This window comes from Rhinoderma darwinii, chromosome 3 (genome assembly GCF_050947455.1).
Source record: "Rhinoderma darwinii isolate aRhiDar2 chromosome 3, aRhiDar2.hap1, whole genome shotgun sequence".
NCBI classification, from domain to species: domain Eukaryota; kingdom Metazoa; phylum Chordata; class Amphibia; order Anura; family Rhinodermatidae; genus Rhinoderma; species Rhinoderma darwinii.
Window position 1 is genome coordinate 75,423,240 of NC_134689.1, and position 26,974 is coordinate 75,450,213.

Sequence of the window (26,974 nt, forward strand, 5' to 3'; positions counted from 1 at the left end):
TATCATTGACAGAATATTAATTTTAGATGTAATGTCATAAGGTGTATGAATTAAAGTTCTAAAGTGTATTTATACTTGCTTAAAACATTAACATTAGATTAGTATTGCCATAAGAAAATGTGATTGACTGTTTTATTTATGTACAGTTTATGGTATAAAATGCAATTATTTGTCACAATGTGTTTACTTGCGCCTGTGACTATTTATACAGACTGTGTGCTTTTGAAATAGATTTATTCTTTACTTATTAATATTCTATTGAATCATGCACCATGCTGACATCGCACAATTTAAATGGTCAAATGTTAAGACATTACAGTAAGTGTAACATTTTATATTAAGTTTTATGTAGATTAAATTTAAACTGGCACATTTCAGATTGACATTCCTAGCATTTGAGTGTATATTTTACTGCATTTGTTCTTTGCTCTCCTCCCTACGTCTCCTCCAGGTATATAGAAATTTTTAAGAGCAGTAGAGCAGAGGTTCGTACACACTATGATCCTCCCAGGAAGCTTTTTGGTATGCAGCGCCCAGGACCCTATGATAGACCAGGTGTTGGAAGAGGCTACAATAATTTGGGAAGAGGTTTTGATCGAATGAGGCGTGGTGCATATGGAGGAGGTAAGCTTCTAATTGGGCTTTTGTAGATCTGGCTTTGTTCTGATTTATCGAGAGTGCTGAGGAGTGTTAGGGTATGTTCACACGCAAACTCAAAAACGTCTGAAAATACGAAGCTGGTTTCAAGGGAAAACAGCTGCTAATTTTCAGACGTATTTTAAGCCACTCGCGATTTTCGCTGTGTTTTTCACAGCCGTTTTTTGGAGCTGTTTTCTATAGTCTATGAAAAACTGCTCAAAACGTCCCAAGAAGTGACCTGCACTTCTTCGCAGCAGTTTTTTTTACGGCACAATTGTTCAAAACGGCCACGTAAATAAACGGCCTGTAGAAACTGAACGCCGTTTTTCCCATTGAAATCAATTGGCAGATGTTTAAAGGCGTTCTGCTTCAGATTTTTCGGCCGTTTTTTCCGGCATTTACGGCTCGAAAAACTACCGTGTGAACATACCCTTAGACTCCGGCCAATCAATCATTGATGGTACCTGTTAACATGAATAAGTTATTAATGGTTTACTTAAGGAAAACCCCTTTTAAAGGGAATGTGTCGCTAGAAATTTTTTTTTTTTAAGTTAAACAATTAGTATAGAAGTGATTACAGTTTAAATTTTTTTAATTTTTTTCACAAATCAGGAAATATTATAAATTATATTATAATTTATAACATTTCCATGTGCTGGCCACTAGAGGGAGCAATTCCCAAAATTGCAGCATGGTCACTGGTAAAGCAAACTCATTGATGTATGCTGCAAATTTGAGGTGGGGACACACTCCCCTAGTGTCCTCACACAATCCCCCCTCCCTTCTTCTGGCTAGTGCCAGGAGAAGGAAGGGTTTGAATGTCTTCAAACCTCCTACACTGTGTGCCGCCATTTTCTGAGCGACTGCACAGTGTAGGAGGATTAGATACAGAGCTCAGCAGACCGTATCACACGAACGTAATACACGTTCTCCTGCCTCCGCTGGTCTACACGTCTCTTCCTTTCGCCTTCGCTTCGTTGAACAAATGGCCGGAAGCCGCGGCCAGAAGTCGTCACCTTACTTGTCCGGCAGCGGCTTTCGGTCCACATGAAAATGGCACCGGATTTCGCTCTACGAACGAGCTTCATTTTGGTCTGTGTGGGAGCGACGCATGCGCCGTTCTCACACAGACGCCGCACGCAACTGAGAATGGAACGGCTCCCGTTCACATTCTCTATGGGGATTTATGTGCCGTATTCCATCTCTGTATGTGTCGTTAATCGACACATACAGAGATGAAAAAAAAAAACGGCAGCCCCCATAGAGAAGTAAAAGTCAGAAAACATTAAAGTAAAACATGAGAACACCATTAAATAAATTTTTTGAGAATATTATATTAAAAGCAATATGATAAAAAAAATTTTTTATTACACCTTCCCTTGTTTAGACACCATGCAATAGAGAATAGTTGACAGCTGTGTGTGGCACTTTTTACCCTCTTCGGTACTGCGCTGTGCATTTATGGCGCTGGAAGGAGGTTGTTCCCACAGACCACACTGTAAATTCACAGTGCAGGGATGGCAAGTTTAATCACTTAAATGTAGCAGTATAGAGCGCCCATAGCATCTAAAAGGTTTTACAGAGGGAGGAGGCTTACTCGAAGCCCATCGGTTCCCCATGATGCAATCACCGGTTGCTGATGGGATTCCATAGTGTCTGGGTGCCTAACAGAGGCCCCCAAAGCTTCCATTGACTTTTTTTTTTTTTTTTTTTTATTTAAACATGGCAGCCTATGGGTAATGGATGCTTCTATGGAATCTATTTTATTTATTTTTTTTATCCCTGGAGGGAGACATCTGAAACAGGCTCAATATGCTGCAGGTGTCAGCGGTGTATTACTTCTGACACCTCGCACAAATATCTAATAGGCGCAGGTAAATCGCACAATACACTGCTATTGTACCAGTGATCTAACAATCGATTTGTTGAAGTCTCCTATATATACTATAGAAAAGAAGAAATTTCAAGAACACTTTCCTTTCTCGTTCTTACGTTGGTGGACACAGACGGTATATGCTGTTGCCACATGGAGGCTTGACGCTAAGAATTCAAAATGTCATTTTGGCTGGTGGAAGGATTGACAGTCTCCCTGTTCTCCCCTCCAAAGCTGGCACACTGCATGCGCCGTTGTCTCCCAGCCCATGAAGACAAGTGGGACAAGTGCGTCAGCTCCTCTGTCAACCACCAGCTTAAAGTGCACCTCATACTGTCTCTCCTTACTAAGGATGAATCACTGAAGGGGTGTGCCTGCTGGTCCCTCATCTGGAACAAGGATGAAGACATGGAGGGATTATTATCCCCACCCCCATCCTGGCCTTTGCTTGTTTATAGTCGTTGCATGGTGCCCGCTTGATGCTGCCCACTTGGCCTGTTAATGTTTGGTGTCCCGAGCCCTTAATACGCTAATGGATGCCATCTTCAGCCAGACTAGCCGGCGACACCATTTTTACTTTAGATTGGCTCCATTTTCTGCTGGCTATAGCCAGTGATGCCATCTTGGGGGCAGGGGTGGTGTCTTAGGTGTGCGTGCCCTCGACTTGTCACATCGCACTCCAGCAGGCTTTTCTCTATCTCATGAGAAATCTGCTTCTCACTGGATTGGCTGATGAACATATAACTGCTGGCAGCCAATTGTGGTGTTTCAGGGGAGTTGCCTCCTTTTTTAATTTTTCTTTAAGATCGCACAAACACTCCAAGCATCAGGTAGGCCTATGCCTTTCTCTCTACAGGTGCCCTAAACCTTCGTTCCTGAGCGTTTTTTTTTCCTTAGGGCTAATTCACACTACAGTGTTCAGTTCGTGATATACGGTCCGCATGTCAGCTGCATTTTCTAAACCGAACACCGTTCGGGGTGCCGGGCTCCTAGCATCGTTATCTAGGACGCTAGGTTCCCTGCCTCCCCGCGGAACTACTGTCCCGTGCAGAAAACTTGATTACAGTACGGGACCGTTTTCACGCAGTGTGGCAGTGACTCCTGGCATCATACATAACTATGATGCTAGTAACGTTCCTCCCTGCGCTGTGTTCGGTCCGGAAAATACTGCCGTCATGTGGACCGTATCTCACGGACCGAACACTGTTGTGTGAATTAGGCCTTACAGCAGGAGTACTTTACCTAGCAGACCTGGGTAATAAGGTAGCAATTACACACTTGCCTAAGGAGAAGTAATTGCTCTACTGTGCAATATCTGAGTGGACTCATCGGCCATCTCACTCCCCATCTTATCAGATTGTGTGTGTGGTGACCCCCTCCTCCCTCTACTGCAATGCCTGTCCCTTGGGGAGAGCCTTCGTGCCAGACAACCATCACAGTAAATTATGCCTGTTTTCTCAAGGTACCCTCCATGACTGCGCCACAGGAGGTAAGACCCTGCCTTTTAATATGGACCGGAAAAAGCACAATAGCCCCATCCCACTGTTCCTCCTCAGTTTTTTCCTGTCCCTATTGGGCAACAAGAGGGTACTGCAGTCTCTGGGCTGGTGGCAGGGAAGGCTAGTACCAAATGGATCCACCAGGCAGCAAGGGTTTGGTCCTACCTACTCCTTTTGCTGCTCCCATTCCCTTCTGGGTCCGGGACCTACGACAAGCCCTCCTGCGCCGTTCTGCTAAAGCTGGGGTTGATACTGGCTGCGGTCCTCTACGGAGCTCCCTAGCCATGCTACTTCCACGGGGGAAGTAGCGTTGAGTCATTTAGGCCTAGCGTGCGCTCCACTGAGAGACGTACGCTGGCACAGTCACTTCCAGTCGGATAAAAATATGGCGGCGCCCGATGCTAGCGGCAGTGAAGATCCACATGGAATCTCCTTTCCCAGAAATGAGAGGGTTTAACCCCATAACGACATGTCACATACTGGTGTGCGGCAGCCGTTAAGGGAAAGTATGGAGCGGGCTCACGGGGCTGAACTCACTCCATACACAGTGGGTGATTGCTGTTACACAGCCGACACTTCACTGCAACTGGCGGAATCAAAGATTACTTTGATTCCACCAGTTTAACACCTTAAGGGCTTATTTAGACGAACGTGATATACGTCCGTGCAACGCGCGTGGTTTTCACGCGCCTGGCGCGGACCTATGTTATTCTATGGGGCCGTGCAGACAGATAGTGATTTTTACGCAGCGTGTGTCCGCTGCGTAAAACTCACGACATGTCCTATATTTGTGCGTTTCTCGCGCATCACGCACCCATTGATTTGCGCAACAGCAGTAAAAAGTATGAATGAAAGCAGAAAAGCACCACGTGCTTTTCTGTTTACAAACATAGTGTCATAATGGCGGCTGCGCGAAAATTACGCAGCCACACATATGGTGGTGACACACGGAGGTGTTAAGTGCCATTTGCGCGTGCAAAACGCACACACGTGTAAATCCAGCCTAAATGCCAGTCAATTGTGACCGCAGCATTTAAATTGTTAGAATCAGGGGGCACCCCCTCAAACACTCCATCGCTGCCTCTCGCGGCACGATCGGCCGTTTACAGTGGTTATGACAGCCTGGGGGCCTAATAAAGGCTCCCAGGTCTGCCATCTTTGTACTCTAAGGTCTTGCCTCCAGCAGGGCTTCAAAGGAGACTCTCAGAATCACGATATACTGTAATACATTAGTATTGCAGTATAACGTGCAAGCGATCCAACGATCGCTGCTTCAAGTCTCCTAGGGGGACTAATAAAATAAAGTAAGATATAGTTAAAGATCTATAATGTTCCAAAAAAAACAACCCTTTTCCCATTTTTTTTATTTTATTTTTTTTCTTGCCCTAAAGCAATGTTAAAAAGATAAAGTTAACATTCCAGAAATCTCCAGGCCCTGATCCTGTGTAAATGGAACAAATCCTCCCTAACACTGGACAAGAAAATACTCCTCACAGGTTCAGTAAAAAGTTCCCTTATCTGGTGGCTGAACCCTGGGAACCTGGACAAAGGAGTAGTTTGGCATCCCTCTCCCATAATCTGTGACAACAGATACAAGCAATTTAGGATGGGGTGCAGTGTTATCCGGAAGAACATTCCAGGGTACATGGTCTCAGACACTAAGCCTTCACGCCTCAAATTTTTTTAGAGGTGAGAGCTGTATTAGAGGCCCTGGTCCATTTAACCCGTCCATCTAAAAGTGACTCTGGAATTTACAGCTTTCCTGCTCAGAAAGTCTGCCTGTGTATTTAGACTGGTGCCTGAATCACAAGGTTTTTCTTCAGATTACCAGCAGGTGGGGGTGTCCCGGAAGTAGATGTATTTGCAAACCAGGGAAATGCCAAAACTCAATTTCTTATCTCTAAACCCCAAAGAAAAATCCATAGGGGATAGATGCACTAGCTCACCAATGGTCGTTTAAAGGGAATGTGTTGCCAGAAAAACATGTTTTTGTTTTTTTTTAATTAAACATTTAGTGTGTAGGTGATTAAACATTGTTCAAATTTTTTTAATTTTTTTCACGAGTCAGGAAATATTATAAATTAATTCTAATTTATAATATTTCCCATTGCTGGTCACTAGATGGAGCTATTCCCAAAATTGCAGCATTGCAAAATTGGGTAAAAAGCCCTCGCTCTAGTGAGCTCTCAGCATCCCCCCCCCCTCCTTTATCCAGGCTAGTGCCGGGATAAACGAGGGGTTTGAACGGTCTAAACTCCTACACTGTGTGTCGCCATTTTTTGAGCTAACACACAGTGTAGTAGGTTTACATACAGTAGTAAACGTACACGAACATACATAGAAATCTCTTACCTGCTCCTGCCGCCGCGGCTCCCTCCGGCCCGTCCGCTCCGTCTGCTGCCGCTGGTCCAAGTGCACAAGTCCGGAAGCCGCGACCGGAAGTAGTAATCTTACTGTCCGGCCGCGACTTCCGGTCCACAGGAAAATGGCGCCGGACGGCGCGCATTTCAAATTGGACTGTGTGGGAGCGGCGCATGCGCAGTTCCCACACAGACGGCGTACACAGAAGTGGATGGGACGGGACCCGTTCGCAGTCCCTATGGGACTGTGGCTGCCGTATTCCATGTCTGTATGTGTCGTTAATCGACACATACAGAAATGGAAAAAAAAATGGCAGCCCCCATAGGGAAGAAAAAGTGTAAAAATAAGAAAAAGTAAAACACAAACACACAAATAAATATAAACGTTTTTAATAAAGCACTAACATCTTTAACATATTAAAAAAAAAAATTGTGATGACACTGTTCATTTAAGTCTAGCATATGCTTTCCCTCCTATCCCCTTGGTTCCATGGGTTTTAAAGAAACTCAGGCTAGAGAAAACCCATCTCATTTTGATCGTTGGCCAAAAACTGCCTAGTTTGGTCTCCTAAACAATTTAAGATAACCGATCCTTTGAGTTTACCATCACTCCCGGATCCCCTATCAGGGGCTTATCCTACACTCAGAGCTGCAAAAATTACACTTAGCAACCTGGCTTGTGAGAGCTTGATACTGAAAGCCAAAGGATTGTCAGGCATTCATAAAAACCCTACAAAAACGTAGAAAAAAATGGCACAAACTCCATTTATGGGAAGGTCTGGAAGAAATTCTTATCCTTTACTGATGTTAATCATCCTAATATTGCACAGATATTGGATTTTCTGCAATTAGGCTTGGAAAAGGGACTAAAACCTAGGACCTTTAAAAGTTCAAGTATCTGCTGTGTCATTTTTTTTTTAAATCAAGATCTGGCCTCCCATAGATGGATAATAAGATTCTTTTGTGGCAGCATCTAGATGATCTCCCAGGCCTTCTGTAGTTCTTCCTCCTTGGGATTTAAACGTAGTATTGAGAGTTTTGATGTTCTCTCCCTTTGAACCTATATCTTCCTGTAAGATAAATCTCTCTTGGAAGGCAGCCTATTTGGTAGCTATAACCACCGCTAAAAGGGTAGGAGAAATTCAAGCCCTCACTATTGGGGATTCTTTTCTTAGAATCCTAGGTAGGCTTATTTTCCATCTAGATCCCACCTTCTTTCCCAAGGTAATGTCAAACTTCCACATATCCCAAGATGTAGTACTTTCTTCTTGTCAAAATCCAACAAACAAAAAGGATGAAGAGTTTCAAACATTAGATGTCCGCAAGATTATCCTACAATATATTGTGTCCACAAACTCGTGGAGGAAGGATCTTAATCCTTAATCTTTTCATTCAATTTAATGGTCCGAACAAGGGAAAGAAGGTGGCAATAAGGGTTAATTACTATTAATATGAGGCACATTAAAAATTCATCACACTACGTGCCTCACATCAGAAAATGGAAGAACTTTTTTCTTTTTTTTATTACTGATGGCAAAGTATCGTTTTAGTATCAAATCGCAATACTACACAAAATATCGGTTTCTAAGTCCAAATTCTGGTATCGTGACTACATACATCTGCCTATGTAATATATATATATATATATATATATATATATATATATATATATATATATAATCTTTCTCAATTAATTAGGATATCATCAAAAATTTATTTCAATAATTAAATTCAAAAATTGGAACTCCTATATTATATAGATTCCTTACACCGTGATCTATTTCCAGAAAATTAGAATATTATCCAGAAACTTATCCAATTAAATCACCTAGAAAAAATGCAACAGACTATAATATGCACGGTGCCGTCCAAATTGATAGTATGGCAAAAACAAAACAAAAAAACATTGTTGGACATAAACCAGCACACTAGGTAAAATTTTGGTATTAAATAATAACAAATTTATTAAAAAAATTAGTCCATTCACTGTATAGATAACACAATTCTAGACTAGAGGACAGGAATCTGACATACATATAAATTGACAGTATAAATTGCTAAAAGCAGACCATGTAACAAGATGAGCTGAGAAGATAAACCTATCACAGAAGTACTGTTGATTAACCCCTTGAGTACCCAGCTCATTTTGGCCTTGAGGACCAGACCCATTTTTTCAAATCTGACATGTATCACTTTATGTGGTAATAACTCTGGAATGCTTTTACCTATCCAATTGATTCTGAGATTGTTTTCTCGTGACATATTGTACTTTAGGTTAGTGAAAAAATTTGGTCGATAAATTCATTGCTTATTTGTGAAAAACACATTTAGAGAAAATATGAAGAAATTATGATTTTTTCCAATTTTAAATGTATCTGCTTGTAAAACAGATAGTAATACCACACAAAATAGTTACTAATTAACATTTCCCATATGTCTACTATATGTGTACATGGTTTTTTGAACATCCTTTTATTTTTCTAGGACGTTACAAGGCTTAGAACTTTAGCAGCAATTTCTCATTTTTTTAAAGAAAATTTCAAAAAGCTATTCTTTCAGGGACGAGTTCAGTTCTGAAGTTGTTTTGAGTGCCCTATATATTAGAAACCCCCATAAAACACCCCATTTTGAAAACTGCATCCCTCAAAGTATCCAAAACAGCATTCAGAAAGTGTTTCAACCCTTTAGGCGTTTTACAGGAATTGAAGGAAAGTAGAGCTGAAATGTTCAAATTTAATTTTTTTTTACAAAATTCATATGTAATACATTTTTTCTGTACCACAGAAGGTTTTACCTGAGAAACGCAACTCAATATTTATTGCCCAGATTCTGCAGTTTTTAGAAATATCCCACATGTGGCCCTAAGTGTGGTAATGGACTGAAACACCGGCTTCAGTAGCAAAGGAGCACCTCTTGGATTTTGGGGCCTCCTTTTTTCAGAATATATTTTAGGCACCATGTCAGGTTTGAAGAGGTCTTGTGGTGCCAAAACAGTGGAAACCCCCAAAAGTGACCCCCATTTTTTAAACTACACCCCTCAGGGAATTTATCTAGGGGTATAGTTAGCATTTTGACCCCACAGGTATTTTGCTATATTTTCTGGAGTTAGTCTGAAAATGAAAATCTACTTTTTTTTTCTGGAAAAATTTAAAAATTTCTAATTTTTGCAAGAAATAAAGGAGAGAAAGCACCCCAACATTTGTAAAGCAATTTCTCCCGATTACGGAAATACCCCATATGTGGTAATAAACTGCTGTTTGGACCCACAGCAGGGCTCAGAAGGGAAGAACCCCCATTTGTATTTTGGAGCTCTGATTTTACTGGAATGGTTTTCGGTGCTGTCACGTTTGCAACGCCCTGGAGGGACCTAAACAGTGGAATCCCCCCAAAAGTGACCCCATTTTGGAAACTATACCCCTCAAGGAATTTTTCTAGTGTTATAGTTAGCATTTTGACCCCACAGGTTTTTTGCTGAATTTATTGGAATTAGTCTGTGAAGATGAAAAGACTTTTTTTTTTTTTGAAAAAAACCCTGAATTTTCTAATTTTTATAAGGAATAAAGGAGAAAAAGCACCTCAACATTTGTAAAGCAATTTCTCCTGATTACGGTAATACCCCATATGTGGTAATAAACTGCTGTTTGGACCCAAGGCAGGGCTCAGAAGGGACGGAGCACCATTTGGATTTTGCAGCTCAGATTTTGCTGAATTGGTTTCTGGGGGATATGTCGCATTTGCAGAGTCCCTGAAGTACCAGTACAGTAGAAATTCCCCAGATGTGATCCCAATTTGGAGACTATACCCCTGAAAGAATTAAATTAGAGGTGTAGTGAGCATTTTGAGCCCTCAGGAGTTTTATAGATTTTATTAGAATTGGTCCGTGAAAATGAAAAAATTTCTTTTTTCCAATAACCTGTAGATTTAGCTCAGTATTTTTCATTTCCACAAGGAATACAGGAGAAAAGACACCCCAAAATGTGTTACACAATTTCGTACGGAAATACCCCATATGTGGTTTGTAAACGGTTATTTGGACATACGGCAAGGGTCTAAACGGAAAAAGTGCAATTTCGTTTTTGGAGTGGAGATTTTACAAAATTTGTTTTTGACGCCATGTTGCATTGCGCTGAGGTACCAGTACAGTGAAAACTCCTGAGAAGTGACCCCATTTAGGAAACTACACACCTCAAGGAATTCATCTAGAAGTGTAGTGAGCATTTTGACCCTCCAAAGGTTTTGCAGAAATTAGTGCACAGTGGATGTTGCAGATTGAAAATTGACATTTTCCACAGATCTGCTATTTCAGTGCCCAATGTGTTGGGCCCAGCTTGTACCACTGGAGACATACGCCCCATAAATTGTTAAGCGGTTCTCCAGAGTACGGTAATACCCCATATGTGGTCATAAACTGCTGTTTGGGCACACTGCCAGGCCCAGAAGGAGCGCCATTTGGCTTTTGGAGTGCAGATTTTGCTTGGTAGTAGTTTTGTTTAGTGTTTTACTGGTGTTTGTCTATAATGTGGGGGCATATGTAAGCTGGGCGGAGTACATCAGGGTATATGTAAGCTGTGCGGAGTACATCCGGGTATATGTAAGCTGGGCGGAGTACATCAGGGTATATGTAAGCTGTGCGGAGTACATCAGGGTATATGTAAGCTGTGCGGAGTACATCAGGGTATATGTAAGCTGTGCGGAGTACATCAGGGTATATGTAAGCTGTGCGGAGTACATCAGGGTATATGTAAGCTGTGCGGAGTACATCAGGGTATATGTAAGCTGTGCGGAGTACATCAGGGTATATGTAAGCTGGGCGGAGTACATCAGGGTATATGTAAGCTGGGCGGAGTACATCAGGGTATATGTAAGCTATGTGGAGTACATCAGGGTATATGTAAACTGGGCGGAGTACATCAGGGTATATGTAAGCTGGGCGGAGTGCAACAGGTCATAATAGGATGATGTAATGGGGAAAATGAATAATAAAATGATCCGTACGCTTTGAACCAATCATTTATGCACAGGCCGGATTATTGGGTGCAAGAGTCGCACTTCTAAAGGGCGTCTGTGGTATTGTACAAAACATCCGCACTCCAGTATTGCCTAATCTTTGACTTCTTCACTAGCCCCATATGTAGCACAGACCCCAAAATGTCATAGTTTCCGCTGCATTTACAGGGTCTACCAGTGGGGGCTGTAAATGATGACGTGGGGTTTTAGGTGAACTGCTGCACATTTAAATTAGTCTGGGCCGTCGTTTTGCATTATTGCGTTCCAAAAGTCATAACTTTTTATTTTTCCGTTGACGAGCTGTGAGTGCTTGATTTTCATGGGACGAGCTGTCGTTTTTATTATCATTTTGGGGTACATGCGATAATTTGATCAGTTTTTATTCCATTTTTTCTGAGGTGAGGAGACCAAAAAACAGATTCTTTTACAATTTTTTTTTTATTTTTTTACCTGCGTTCTCTGTGCAGTATAAACAACATGTTTACTTTATTCTGCGATTCGATATGATTATGGCAATACCAAATTTATATAGTTTTTATGTTTTACTACTTTTACAAAATAAACACTTTTTTCTAAATAAAATGTTTTAGTGTCACCATGTCCTGAGAGCCATAACTTTTTTATTTATTTTTTCGACGGAGCTTTGTGAGGGCTTGTTTTTTGCATGCCACACTGTAGTTTTTATTGGTACCATGTTTGGCTACGCGCAACTTTTTGATCACTTTTTATTCCATTTTTTTGGAAACAACGTGACCAAAAAAGGAAATTCTGCCATTGTTTTTTATGGCATTTTTTTTTACGGTGTTCACCGTGCAGGATAAATGATATTTTTTTTAGGTCAGGCCAATACGAACGCGGCGATACCTATTATTATTATTATTATTATTATTATTATTATTATTATTATGTCTAGTTTTTGTCTTTTTTTTTTTTCATTTTTTTTTCTAATTATAAAGGGCTTGATCAGGGAAACAGGGCAATTATTGTTTTTATTACGTAAAACTTTTATTTATTTATCTAAAACTTTTTTTTTCACTTTTTATTTTACATACTAGGGGACTAGAAGATCTGATCTTCTGATCCCCTGTAGTTGCAGTGAGACGTCGGCTGTATATTACAGCCGACATCCGATGAAGATGGAGCGAGCAGAGCTCCTGTGCCCGCTTCATCCTCAGGGCGTTACTATACGCCCATTTTCGGGAAGGGGTTAATAAAGTGTTTTGTTTTTTTATATACAGCTTTCTCTGATCTCACGGATCTCACCGAAAGGAGGAGAACAGAGAAAGTGACAGGACCTTTCTCCTGCAGACGGCTGTGATTGGTCAGTCTTCAGAGACTGACCAATCGCCGGCATTGGGGACTGCTAATTGGTCCCCAGGCCGGTAGTAGAGACGGTTAGCTGTCGATGACAGCTGCCGCCGCTGTTATATCACTATGTGATTTCACATAGTGACAGTTTATTCCTCCGCAATAGTACGGCGAAGGTACGCTGAAATAAGCGGCCAGCGACCGTACTATTGCGGCGAAGGTACGCAAGGGGTTAAGGATCCAAGACAAGGTTGATAATACAAGAAAGTTATATCTAGAGACAAGGTACAAAATGGACATAAATTGTCTACCGATCCAAATGTACTTATCTATATTTTGACGTGATCAAGGGGCCCCATTGATATATAGATTGTAGATTCGGCCGACTAGGTGTCCTTAATGATGGTATAAGGAGCCTGTGTCTGTGTCGTTTTTGGGAACACAAATCTCTTAAGACACCTGCAGTTGTTGTTAGAACAAAATTAGGTGTAGGGGGAAGATCTGAATTCCATTCCCCCAGATCCGACCAGCATGATCCAATTCTAGCCACCTGTGTAAGGTTAAGGTCCACTCCCAGCACAGAGTGAACCACACGAGATACTAGTTACGTTCTTCAGAACGGGGTCAATAAGGGAGATACGTTCCCGATATTCCTCACCTGATAAGGCGATCCGGCACAGACCTCCTTGCTTGGTCTATTTGTACCCGCACGTTACAGTTCAATTTGCGGTACAGGACCAGGTAACCATGACCCAGCATGGGATCAGCTCCAGAGCAGGTACACGACGTGTAACGTCAAACACCCATGTGTCAAGGTAAATTTTCATTGGCTAACGCGTTTCATCCTCTCAGGGACTTTCTCAGAGCCGACATCGACATCCAAGTACTCTCACTTTATATAGTGTCCATTCTAATTAGGTAAGATTAATCTATGCCTAGTGAAAATAGAATTTTTGTTAAAACGTTAAATACATTAGTCCATCACGATACACATATATATATATATATATATATATACACACCTCCCACACAATTATATTTAGTAATCCTCATGGGTTTCAGTAAGTTTAGATTACATGTGCATATTTATTGATCTTAAATAAAGTCTTTTGTGGGTGAAAAAACTTCAATAGGAAAAACGACCTAGTAATTATCATATATTTTAGTTATCATATTACTGAATATTATCATTTTCCATATTTTAAGATATTGTAAAAAAAAATCTTATATGAATGAGTTTTAATGTAGAACAGAAATGTCACTCATATAAAAAAGTTACTATTTCTGCAGGTGAATAGAAACTCCAAAATAAAGATAAATAAAATAATGATTAAATAAAATAATAAACTAAAAATAATAAAAGAAAATAAAAAAAATTTTTTTGGGAGTATCTATTCACCCGCAGAAATGGTAACTTTATTTATATGAGTGACATTTCTGTTCTACATTAGATCTTGCTGTGAATGACCGCTTACAGCGTAATCTCGCGAGACTACGCCTGCTATGCTGTAAATCAGACGCTATAGAAGTGGTCAGGATTCTGAATACACATCAGGTCCTGGCTGGAGGTAATGTATATTCATCATCAGGACACTGCAGTAATGTTATAGTGTGTTTATGTGGCTGCACATAGCGATATAGCTATATCACTATGTGCAGAGTAAATGAATGGAGAGAAGTGCATGACGCTGATTGGTCGTCAAACACTCCTCTGTACAACGCCCACTTGGTCATATAGTAAAACACGCCCAGTTGTCCATTGAGAAACTCAGGCATAAACCTAATATAGGTCATAACTCCGTCAAAAATAAAAAAAACACTGCTGTAATCTACATTACATCGCCGATCACATCATGTACAATATAGGCCACATATAATGTGGTGACAGAGACTCTAAGTTAAGTTATTTACATAAAGACAATTTATGAAATTCTCTTGTTTTTTGGGGGTTTTTTTTTCAGTTCAGTAATCAGAAAATAGAGATTCAAATCGAAAGTCGCTGATGGGTTTGAAAAAAATCTAGATTTTAGTTTTTGGCCAAAATCGCCCAGCCCTACTTGGTGGTGGTGTTTCCCAAATGGGGTCTTTTTGAGTGTTTTCCCTATGTTTTGGCACCACTATACCTTTTCAAACCTGACATGGTGCCTAAAATATATTTTCTAATAGTTAGGAGGCCTAAAAATTCATTAGGTGCGCCTTTGCTTCGGACGCCTGTGTTTCAGTATATTAGCACACTAGGGCCACGTTTGGGATATTTCTAAAAACTGCAGAATCTGGGCAATGAATATTGAGTTGCGTTTCTCTGGTAAAACCTTCTGTGCTACAGGATGAAATGTTAAATACTTTTGTGTAAAAAAAGACAAAAGTATAATAGGTATGATACCTTTATTGGCTAACCATAAAAGTTCTATATGCAAGCTTTCAGAGCACAGAGGCCCCTTCTTCAGGCAGTTTACAAATGAATGACTTAGAAAAAAGCACAACATTTAGATGTTACACAAAGACAATTAGTACATGAGGTGATACATCATTAAGATAAGCCGAGGATAAAATGTATTACAAATGAATTTAGGCAAAAAAATAATAATTTGTGAATTTTTACTTTGCCTTAATTCATGTGAAACGCCTAAAGGGTTAAGACTTTCTGAATGCTGTTTTGAATACTTTGAGGGGTGCAGTTTTTAATATGGGGTGATTTATGGGGGTTTCCCAAAATATAGGCCCCTCAAAGCTACTTCGGAACTGGACCCTAGAAAAATGGCCTTTTGAAAATGTTAAAAGTTGCTTCTAAAGTTCTTCGCCTTGTAACGTCCTAGAAAAATAAAAGGACGTTCAAAAAACAATGCAAACATAAAGTAGACATATGGGAAATGTTAATTAGTAACTATTTTGTGTGGTATTACTCTGTCTTACAAGCAGATACATTTAAATTTAGAAAAATGCTAATTTTTCCAAATTTATCGGTCACATTTTTTCCACTAACAAAGTGCAATGTCACGAGAGAACCATTTTAGAATCGCTTGTAGAAGTAAAAGCATTCCCAAGTTATTACCACATAAAGTGACAAATGTCAGTTTTGAAAAAAATTAATAAATAGCCTATGTCCACAAGGCCAAAACTGGCTGCGTCTCCAAGGGGTTAATATTTTAGATTCTTCATAACAGCCCCCTTTTGCTTTGATAGCTTTGCACTCTTGGCGTTCTCTAAATCAGGTTCATGAGGTAGTCACCTGGAATGGTTTGCCAACAGTCTTGAAGGAGTTCCCAGAGGTGCTGAGCACTTGGCGGCTTTTCCTTCACTCTGCGGTTCAACTCATCCCAAACCATCTCAATTGGATTTAGGTCTGGTGACTGTGGAGACAATGTCATCTGATTCAGCACTCAATCTCTCTCCTTGGTCAAATAACCCTAACCTAGCCTAGAAGTGTGTTGTCCTGTTTGAGGTGGCATGTTGTTGCAGAATCCTGTGGTAGCCATACTTGTTAAAGGGAATGTGTTGCCAGAAAAACATGTTTTTTTTTTAAAATTTAAACATTTAGTGTGTGGGTGATTAAACATTGTTCAAATTATTTTTTTTTTTTTTTGGCACGAGCCAGGAAATATTATAAATTATTTCTAATTTATAATACTACCCATTTTTGGCCACTAGATGGGGCTGTTCCCAAATTGCAGCATTGCAACATTGGGTTAAAAGCCCTCGCTCTAGTGAGCTCTCAGCATCCACCCCTCCTTTATCCTGGCTAGTGCCGGGATAAACGAGGGGTTTGAAAGGTTTAACCTCCTACACTGTGTGTCGCCATTTTTTGAGGTAACCCACAGTGTAGTAGGTTTACATACAGTAGTAAACACACACAAACACTAACATACATTGAAATCTCTTACCTGCTCCTGCCGCCGCGGCTCCCTCCGGCCCGTCCGCTCCGTTTGCTGCCGCTGTTCCATGTGCACAAGTCCGGAAGCCGCGACCGGAAGTAGTAATATTACTGTCCGGCCGCGACTTCCGGTCCACAGGAAAATGGCGCCGGACGGCGCCAATTTCGAATAGGACTGTGTGGGAGCGGCGCATGCGCAGTTCCCACACAGACGCCGTACACGGCAGTCAATGGGACGGGAGCCGTTCGCAGTCCCTATGGGACTGTGGCTGCCGTATTCCATGTCTGTGTGTGTCGTTAATCGACACACACAGAAATGGAACAAAAAATGGCACCCCCCATAGGGAAGAAAAAGTGTAAAAATAAGAAACAGTAAAACACAAACACACAAATGAATATAAACGTTTTTATTAAAGCACTAACATCTTTAACATATAAAAAAATTATTTGCGATGACACTGTTCCTTTAAGTGTTCTTGCATTTTGAATAAATCGCCAGCAAAACACAATCGCACATCCTACATAATTCCTGGTGGGAACCACATATGTAGAAACCATCTGCTCACCTTTTCTGCATCTCACAAAGACATGGTGGTTGGAATAAAAAAAAAATCTACAATTTTGACTGGTCAGAGCAAAGTACAGATTTCAACTGGTCTAATTTAAATTCCTTGTGTTTCTTGGCCCAAGCACTTCTCATTGTACCTCAGTAGTTGCTTTTTTGCAACAATTCGACCATTAAGTCCTGATTCTGGCAGTCTCCTCGGAATAGTTTATGTTGAGGTGTGTCTGGTACTTGAGCTGTGTAGCATTTATGTGGGCTCTAATCTGAGGTGCTGTTAGTTTGCTATTTGTTAGGATGGTAACTAATGAATTCTCTAAGGCAGAGGTAACTCTTGGTCTTTTTCTGGGGCAGTCCTCATTAGATTCATCATAGTGTTTGGAGTTCTCCTCCAGTGCAGTCATGAAAACCATCAGTTTTTTTGAAATTTTCTGGATTGTCTGACCTTCATGTCTTTACCGGTTCTTGACAGCTGGCTATGTACTTACGGCCGGCGGTCGGGGTCCTTAAAACTCTCGCCATAGACTATTTACAGCTGCTTCTATCTTCTCTGATCTCTTATACACCGCGCTCATTCAGTGCTGTGCAGCTGAAGAGGCGGCGCTGCCTCTATTGCTCCCGGTGATCATGTGACTGGTCACATGATCACCAGGATGCCGTTAGTGGCAGACTGCTGCTGGGTCTTACTAGACCCAGCACACCCCTATTAGTCACTATAAGAGGGGAGTTTTCCTCTGTACCTGGGGCTGCTGTGCAGCCCCAGTTACAGTGGAATAACATGGTGTAAAAGAAGAAATTAAAAACTTTTTTATTGACCTTTTGAGGGGCAGACTATCCTAAAAGTAAAATAAAGTGGAAAAAATTAATAAATACACACAAAATAACCACCCCCCAAAAAACGTCCCCTCTCACCCCCGCCAATCATTGTCGTAACGCTAGCCTTGAGCCAATTACCCTAACATAGAGATGTAGTAACTTATGGTAGACAATGACTATCACAAATAAAAGGTCTATTATAGGGTAAAACTGTTACCAGAAAAAAAATAGCTAAAAAGTAAAGCTTTATTTTTTTTTTATTTTTTTTTGCGATCCTTTTCAAACTTTAAGCCTAAAATTTCTAAAACGGCAAAAACATTTGTGTATAAAAAAAAATAAAATCAGAAACCTGCACTGCACTACGGAATAAACATTGCAAAAATCACGTCGCTAGCCCAACAAATAAGGTTAGTTAATTGGTTCTTGCCATAATGTGAGAGACTGTCCCTGGATAAGTGCTGAGGCCAGAAGTCCAAACACAGGGTGAATTGCGATTGAAGCTGAGATTTCACAGGTAAGGGGAGAATCTGTATGATGCGGATTAGACCACATCATACAGAACACAAGCACCTCACACAGAGATGTTACCACCCCTTTGGCCAGTATAGTCTCATTTGCATAATTAGAAATAAACGCTTAACTTTTCAAATGTTTCGGGACATAATTTTCGCTGAAATTATCAGCGTGACACCACCTATTTAACCCTTTCCTGCACCTTGGAGTAAATGCACGTCCAGGTGAGCAGTAACTTCACGCACCTGGGTGTGCAGTTAGGTCTGCGCGGTGCTACATGGCAGCGGCGGTTAACTGAGCCGGGTGTCTGTCCTGCTCTCCCCGTTGCTGCTGAAATCTGCAATTAACCCCTCCGATGCGACAGTCGATTGCGATCGCCACATTGATGAGGTTTAGAGCAGATCGGCAGCCCCCACGTGCATTTGCGGGGGCTGGCGATCCTTGTCACAGCAACCGGAGGGCAGGAAAATGGCCTCCGGGCTGCCATGTACGGAAGCCTATGAGGACCAGCCGGAGGCTGGTTCTCATAGGCTTCCTGTCAGTGACTGTCATGTCACAATGACAGAAAACATTACACTGCGTAAGTAGTGTAATGTATTCTAGCAATGATCAGAGCTGCAAGTCTAAATGTCCCCTAGTGGGACAAGTAAAAAAAAAAAGATAATAAAAAAGTTTTAAGGAAAAAAAGTGTGCAAACAATGCTTTTTTTTCCCTAATAATAAGTATTTTTATTATAGGGAAAAAAATAAACGCATTCAAATGAGGGCCTATTCACATCAGCGTTGGTTTTCCGTTCCGGGGTTCCGTCAGAGGTTTCCGTCGGGTGAACCCCGCAATGGAAAGTCAAACTGAAACCACAGCTTCCGTTTCTGTCACAATTGATATCAATGGTGACGGAAACTTTGCTAATTGTTTCCGTTCGTCACCGATCTGGCAGGTTTCAGTTTTTCCGACTGAATCAATAGCGCAGTCAACTGCGCTTTTGATTTCTGTCGGAATGGTGACTAATGGAAACCATTAGCAATGTTTCCGTCACCCTTGATATCAATGGTGACAGAAACTGACTTTCTAACTGAACTGCTCCCTGAAATAATAGCCTTTTGAAATTTTCTTGAAAATGTGAGAAATTGCTGTTTAAAGTTCTAACCCTTGTAACGTCCTAGAAAAATAAAGGAATGTTCAAAGAACAATGCAAACATAAAGTAGACATATGGGAAATATAAACTACTAACTATTTTGTGTGGTTTTACAAGCAGATGCGTTTAAATTTAGAAAAATTTTAATTTTTGCAAATTTTCTCCATATCTTGGTGTGTTTTTTTGTTTTTTACATATTGAATTTATCGGCCAAATTTTTTCATTAACATGGTGTATATGTCATGAGAAAACAATCTCCGAATCGCTTGGATAGGTAAAAGCATTCCGAGGTTATTACCACATAAAGTGACACATGTCAGATTTGAAAAATCTGCTTGGTCCTGAAGGCCAAAACAGGCTCAGCCCTGAAGGGGTTAAATCAGAAGATTGTGTTAACTAGTGACAAATCATGTCAAAGGGGTTTTCTCCCCTTTACAACTTATGGTAGAAGTGCTGAATTTTGTAAGCGCTGCCCCTTTTCATCTGTTCACATACTCTAAAATAAAAATCATTACCGTTGATTTACAGTTTGAGAAGCTATTCTGCGTGTGTTATATATGATTTTTTTTTTTTTCTTGTTTCCTACAGGCTACAGTGGTTTTGAAGAGTATAACGGATATAATGAATATGCATTTGGTGCAGACCAGAGGTTTGGAAGAGGTATGTACGACTTTTCGCTGTTTGTGGCTATTTATTTCTATCTTGCCTTGTTTGGCACTAATGGTGTATGGTTTTTTTTTTCCCAAAAGTTTCTGACAATAGATATGCAGATGGATCTAGCTTTCAAAGTACAACCGGTCACTGTGTTCATATGAGAGGTCTCCCTTACAGAGCAACAGAAACTGATATATATACTGTAAGTATAGTAAAATGATTTCTCAGGTAACTTATTTTGTTTTCCAATGGGGGACACAGCGTCCTGAGTATAGACCTTAGCAACAAGAGATAGATAGATAGATAGATAGATAGATAGATAGATAGATAGATAGATAGATAGAGAAAATGACACTAAGTTCTGTGAGATTATTTTTTTTTTTCAATAATCTATATCCCCTACATTGGAATTGCGTTGAGTGCTGCTGCTTTTCCATTATATATATATATATATATATATATATATATATATATTAGAATTAAATTTCCTTTTTGTGCTCAACTTTTCCTGGTGTTTTATTCAGTGTGCTGCCAACTCCTACAGACAACTTTTGCGTCTGGTCCCCCCTCCCTCTTATGTTTGTTACGTTTTATATTTTGTAGATTTAGGGTATGTGCACACGACCTATTTTCAGACGTAATTAAGGCGTCTTACGCCTCGAAATATGCCTGAAAAGACGGCTCCATAACGTCTGCAAACATCTGGCCATTGCTTGCAATGGGTTTTAAGATTTTCTGTTCAGACGAATTGTCATTTTACGCGTCTCTGTCAAAAGACGGCGCGTAAAAATACGTCCACGTCAAGGACGTGCATGTCACTTCTTGGGCCGTTTTGGCGCAGTTTTTCATTGACTCCAATGAAAAACTACTCCAATTACGTCCGTAAAATAGCTCCGTAGTTTCAGACGCTCCGCGGCCGCCATTATGGTTCAGGGAAAAAAGGTAAACCATAGCCCATACTTCAAAACCCATCATTTAATAAACCATATCGGGGGCAAGCTCAATAATATATAAAGAAAACACATGTAAGTGGTACAGGATATACGTGATAAAGGTTTGTATATAGGAAAAAATATATATGTATGTAAACAATATGTCAAAATGCATTTCATATTAACCCCTTAATGACCGGGCCATTTTGCGCGTTATTGACTAAGGATTATTGTTTGTTTTTTCATAGTCGCATTCCAAGAGTCGTAACACTTTTTTTATTCCATCGACATAGCCGTATAAGGGCTTGTTTTTTGCGGGACGAGTTGTATTTTGTAATTGTACCATTTTTAGATGCTTATAATATATTTAACTTTATTTTAGGAGAGAATTGAAAATAAGCAGCTATTCCAGCATTAATTTTCACGTTCTAAATTTACACCGTTTACTATGCAGCGTAAATAACATGTTCACTTTATTCTATGGGTCGGCACGATTACGGGGATATCAAATATGTAAAGGTTTTATGTTTTCCTACGTTTGCACAATAAAAAGCCTTTTAGAAAAAAATTGTTTTTGCATCGGCGCGTTCCAAGAGCCGTAATTTTTTTTATTTTTCCGTTGATGTGGCCGTATGTGGGCTTCATTTTTGCGGGCCAATGTGTAGTTTTCATTAGTACTATTTTGGGGTACACAGGACTTATAGATTTACTTTTTTATTTTATTTTTTATGGGGGGAATAGGAGAAAAGAGAATTTTGCAGTTTTTTTTGGACGCTGTTCATCCGGCAGTTTAATTAATGTGTTAATTTTATTGGTTAAGGCGTTACGATCGTGGGGATACCATATATGTATATGTGTATGTGTTATTTGTTTTGACACTTTTACTAAATCCACTTTTTGGGCAAAAAAGTTTTATTTGATTTTGACTATTTTTTTTTTTTTTTTTTCACAAACTTTATTTAACTGATTTTACATTTTTTTTTTTTTAGTCCCACCAGGGGACTTCACTATGCGATGTGCCGATCGCATATATAATGCTTTGGTATACTTAGTATACCAAAGCATTATTGCCTGTCAGTGTAAAACTGACAGGCAATCTGTTAGGTCATGCCTCCGGCATCGCCTAACAGGCATTTGCTGAAGACAGACCTGGGGGTCTTTGTTAGGCCCCCGACTGTCATGGAAACCCGACAGCGACCCGCGATTTGTTTGCGGGGGCGCCGATCGGTGGACAGAGGGAGCTCCCTCCCTCTGTCAAACACATTAAATGCCGCTGTCACTATTGACAGCGGCATTTAATGGGTTAAACTGCTGGAATCGGAGCGCGCTTCGATTCCGGCAGGAGCCAGGCTGTGTATAACAGCCGAGCTGCTGATCGTGTGGGTACACTAGCAGGACCCGCGCCATCACAGGACGGATATATCCGCCGTCCTGCGCGAACTAGCAGCTGCAGAGGACGGATATATCCATCCTACGGCGTTAAGGGGTTAAGCAAATTAAAAGTGAAAAAAGAAAACAAGTCAAAAACAGTGAAGTGTGACACGCGTGCTCAAATTAAAAGTGAAAAAAAAATATATATATATATATCAACATAATTATATAAGCATATCCTCGTGCATATGCCATTTCATGCATGCTCACATGTACTTACATGTCCATACATACATACACGCATTATATGACAATGTGTAAATACTGACACCTTAAATATATATAACAAATATATTAAAATATTGAATCATATATACAAGAAATATTTAATCATTATTGTGCATAAAACCAAAATTAATATAATTAATAGAAACCCGTCAGTCTGACAAATCAATAGTGAGAAAGGCCAGTATGGCCCTAAAAAGCCCCATGAAAAAGCTGACGTGAAAGTACAATTATTTATAGTGCATACCATATACAATCATACATACAAACCCTAAACAAGGTAGAACGGAACCACAATTAAAAATGTACAAATATTCCTCACAACAATATAGAAATATATATTGAGAAATCATCCAAATTCCTGTAGGAAAGATCAGTAGTAGCACCCTGAGCCATAAAAAGTCGATGAGGCGATATCCACTGCCAACCTACAAAGAGAGATATAGATATATATATTATACGTAAAGATAACCCATCACTCCATATTTCCAAACTAATAAAACATTATCCATACCACTACACAAAATAAGTTACAATTGAAAATTGGGATGATGCTATAGGATTATACCATGAGAGAAAAGACGCAAACGACATAATTTTCATTAACACCAAAAGGGGAACTAGTCTTCAATTTCGTGATCCACTTACTTTCTATCCTTTCCAATTTCCAATACGGTGTCTCCGCTCCGAGATCCAGTGATCTTCTCTATTCCATGGACTCGCCATCTGTTGTTATGGAATTCCCGAGAATGTCTGGGGATGGGTTTTATTTTAGTAATTTTATTCAGATCGTCACAGGCAATTTTTCCTGCACTCTTTATGTCCCTTACATGTTCCTGTATTCTTAATCTCATTACCCTAGTGGTCATTCCAACACAAGACAAACCACAAGGATAGGAGGCCATATATACAATTCCAGAGGTGCTGCAAATAATGACATGAACCACTTTGAAGCACCTTTGGTTGTCCGAATCGGAAAATGTGTGTGTTTTTATCAAACTACAGATTGGGGTTCATTCCCCTGTGGTCCTTGCTCAATCAGGTCCTTTAGAGCCATAAATATATGGATTGGGGAACTCTATAGTGACTCCTAACCAAATGATCACCTGAAGCTTCTTTTGGTTGTTATTTGGGGTCTGGTAGGTAAATATTTTCCAAAATCGGGGTCGGATAGTAGAATTGGCCAATACCTTTCCAGAATCTTTCTCCTTTCTACCCACTGTGTATTGTAGGTCAATCAGTCAATCAATCTTTCCACATTTTCTGTATTTGTGTTGGTTTAGAAGGACATTCTGATATCCATTTTCTATGTCGCGCTTGTAGTAACCTCGTAAGAAACAATTTCTCAAATGGTGTGCTTCATCCTCAAAATTGGCATGGGAATCACGTACCCTTCTTGCTCTCAAAAATTGGCCTGTTGGAGTAGCACATATTGTATGACAGGGATGAAAAGAAACTCCATTGCTTGCTGGCTGACCACATGTGTTAGTTTGATATTCAGTTGATCTCCATTTAAAATAGTAATAAACCGGTCCAGTGTCCCCTGCCAGATGAAAACCCACATGTGGCCCTAGGGTGCGAATGTACTGAAGCACAGGCCTCAGAAGCAAAGGAGCACCTAGTGGATTTTGGGGCCTCCTTTTTATTGGATTATATTTTAGGCACCATGTCAGGTTTGAATTCTTGTGTTATCAAAACAAAGGAAAAACCCCAAAAGCGACCATTTTGGAAACCACACCGTCAAATTCTTCTAGGTGTGTAGTGAGCATTTTGACCCCATAGGTGTTTCATAGATTTTATTAGAATTTGGACGTGAAAATAAAAATTCTGAAGGTTCTATCCTGGTGTTCTTCCCTTTAATAAACCCTAAACCTTTTAGGTGTACCCTGAGCTGCTCTTGTGCGGTTTAATTTCCTACCTCACGCCCTTGCTTGGCAGGTATTGGTGGATATTTTGTCGTCTCTTAAAATGTACAAGGGCCTCCTTTACTGCAATGTTCTTCTCGGGGGTGTATGACTGTTTGTTCAAATGTAATGCAAAAATTATCAATGCCTGACAGTCATTTGTGGGGTCATCACGGGGCAGGCACTGTGCTTTACCATTTTGTTTGGCCTTTAGGCTAAAAATTGCTGGGTGTGTAAATTTGTCTGGGCCGCCATTAAATTAACCAAATCCTCAAAGAATTGACCTTTTCAAGGTCTTTCTATCTGAGGCCTGCCGTCTCCAACCGAATTCCTGAGCTGCTGTTTTTACAGAGGTGGCTGTGTGTTGTGTTTTTACATGTTTATATCAAGATGTAAAGGAAAAAATTCTTTTGGGAATTGTGTAAAGATGGCATGCTGTTAGGAACAATAGCCATCTTTACTTTGTAACGGTTTAGTTTTACACCGTAATAGATTCCCGGTTTGTCGTATGGATACGACAATTTGCGGGAAACACTGGCTTTCCATAACGTATCCATACGACAAATGTTGGGAAGGGCAAAAATTCTGAAAGTAGTATGTATCTGTAGAGCTCCAGTATCGCTTTCAGAGTGTTACAGAAGTCTATTAATATTCGGTTATTTTCATCTGCAATACAAAGGAGTGTATAAATGAAGTTCTAGCTGAAGAGAAGATATCACCCTTGTACATGTCGCTTCTATTACCCACGAGAAAAAAAACTCCTCCGCCTCCCATTGAAATCAATGGGAGGCATTTTCGGCTGTTTCTTTGGTGCGTTTTCCGACTCTGGTTTTCGTCAAACTCTGTGTGAACTGGCCTTTAGAGTAATATTGCGATACACTATAACAAAACAACTTTTCCAACAATAAAAAATAAAATAAAAACTCAAATATGAAGTCCTTCCATTTTCTAATGTGAGGCACAGGGTGTTTTAAATTTTGAACCTCCATATGCCTCACGTTAATAGTAAATAAGCCCATCCTGTACCTCACATTAAACTATTGTTGCCCATTACAACTGTGAGCGAGGTAATTGATGGTATTACTTAATATAATAGTGGGCCTCGTTGGGTTAATGTGTGAGGGAAATGATGTGGTTAATTCAAATTGATGTGTTTAGTGCGTGCAACATGGCGCTCAGGAATCAATCCAGCACAATCGGCGCTCCAAATGCCACATGGTGATCCTTCCCTTCTGAGACCTGTAAATTTTCATTTTCACTGCCCATACCATGTGGGGTCAAAATGCTCACTACCCCCCTAGATGAATTCCACAATGGGTGTAGTTTGCCAAATGGAGTCACTTTTGGGGAGTTTCTACTGTACTGGTACCTTAGGGCTTTGCAAAGCGACATGGTGCCCGGAGACCAATCCAGCAAAATCTGCGCTCCAAAAGCCAAATGGTGCGCCTTTTCTTCTGAGCCTTTCTGTGTATTCATACAGTAGTTTATTACCACATATGGGCCATTTCCGTGCTCTGCTTTACAAATGTTCAGGTGCTTTTTCTTTTATTTGATGGGAAAATGAAACTTTTTGCGATTTAAAGTGGAAAAATATGTAATTTTTCATTTTCACTGCCCAATTCTAATAAAATCTATGAAACACCTGTGGGGTAAGAATTCTCACGACACTCCTAGATGATTTCCTTGTGGGGTATAGTTTCCAAAATGTCTTTTTTGAGGTGTTTCCTTTGTTTTGGCACCACAAGACCTCTTCTAACCTGACATGGAGCCTAAAATATAATCTAATAAATATAAGGCCCCCAAAGTCCACTAGGTGCTCCTGAGGCCGATGTTTCAGTTCAGTAGCACACTAGGGCCACGTGTGGGAGATTTCTAAAAACTTCAGAATCTGGGAAATATTAAGCTGCGTTTCTATGGTAAAACCTTCTGTGTTACAGGAAAAATGGATTCAAATTGAATTCCTTCAAAAATGTTGTAAATTTTACCTCCACGTTTCTTCAATTCCTGTGAAACACCTAAAGAGTTAAGCAACTTTCTAAATGCTGTTTTGAATACTTTGGGGGTGCAGTTTTTAAAATGGGGTGATTTATGGGATTTCCCAAAATATAGGCCCCCCTCAAAGCTACTTCAGAACTGAACTGGACCCCATAAAAATAGGCTTTTGAAATTTCCTGAAAATGTGAGAAATTGCTGCTAAACTTATAAGCCTTGTAACGTCTTAGAAAAATGAAATGATCAAAAAAT

At 40.1% G+C, this 26,974-nt stretch overlaps 1 protein-coding gene across 3 annotated transcripts in view; it reads left to right on the top strand.

Moving 5' to 3' along the window:
• Nucleotides 1–26,974, top strand: part of LOC142748957 (heterogeneous nuclear ribonucleoprotein H2-like) — a 114,766-nt gene that overhangs the window by 42,915 nt on the left and 44,877 nt on the right. For all 3 annotated transcript variants that reach the window (XM_075856407.1, XM_075856408.1, XM_075856406.1), the window contains exons 6-8: nt 452–624; nt 20,173–20,244; nt 20,334–20,440. In XM_075856407.1, coding sequence (XP_075712522.1) covers nt 452–624; nt 20,173–20,244; nt 20,334–20,440 — 352 coding nt within the window. The remainder of the gene's footprint in view (nt 1–451; nt 625–20,172; nt 20,245–20,333; nt 20,441–26,974) is intronic.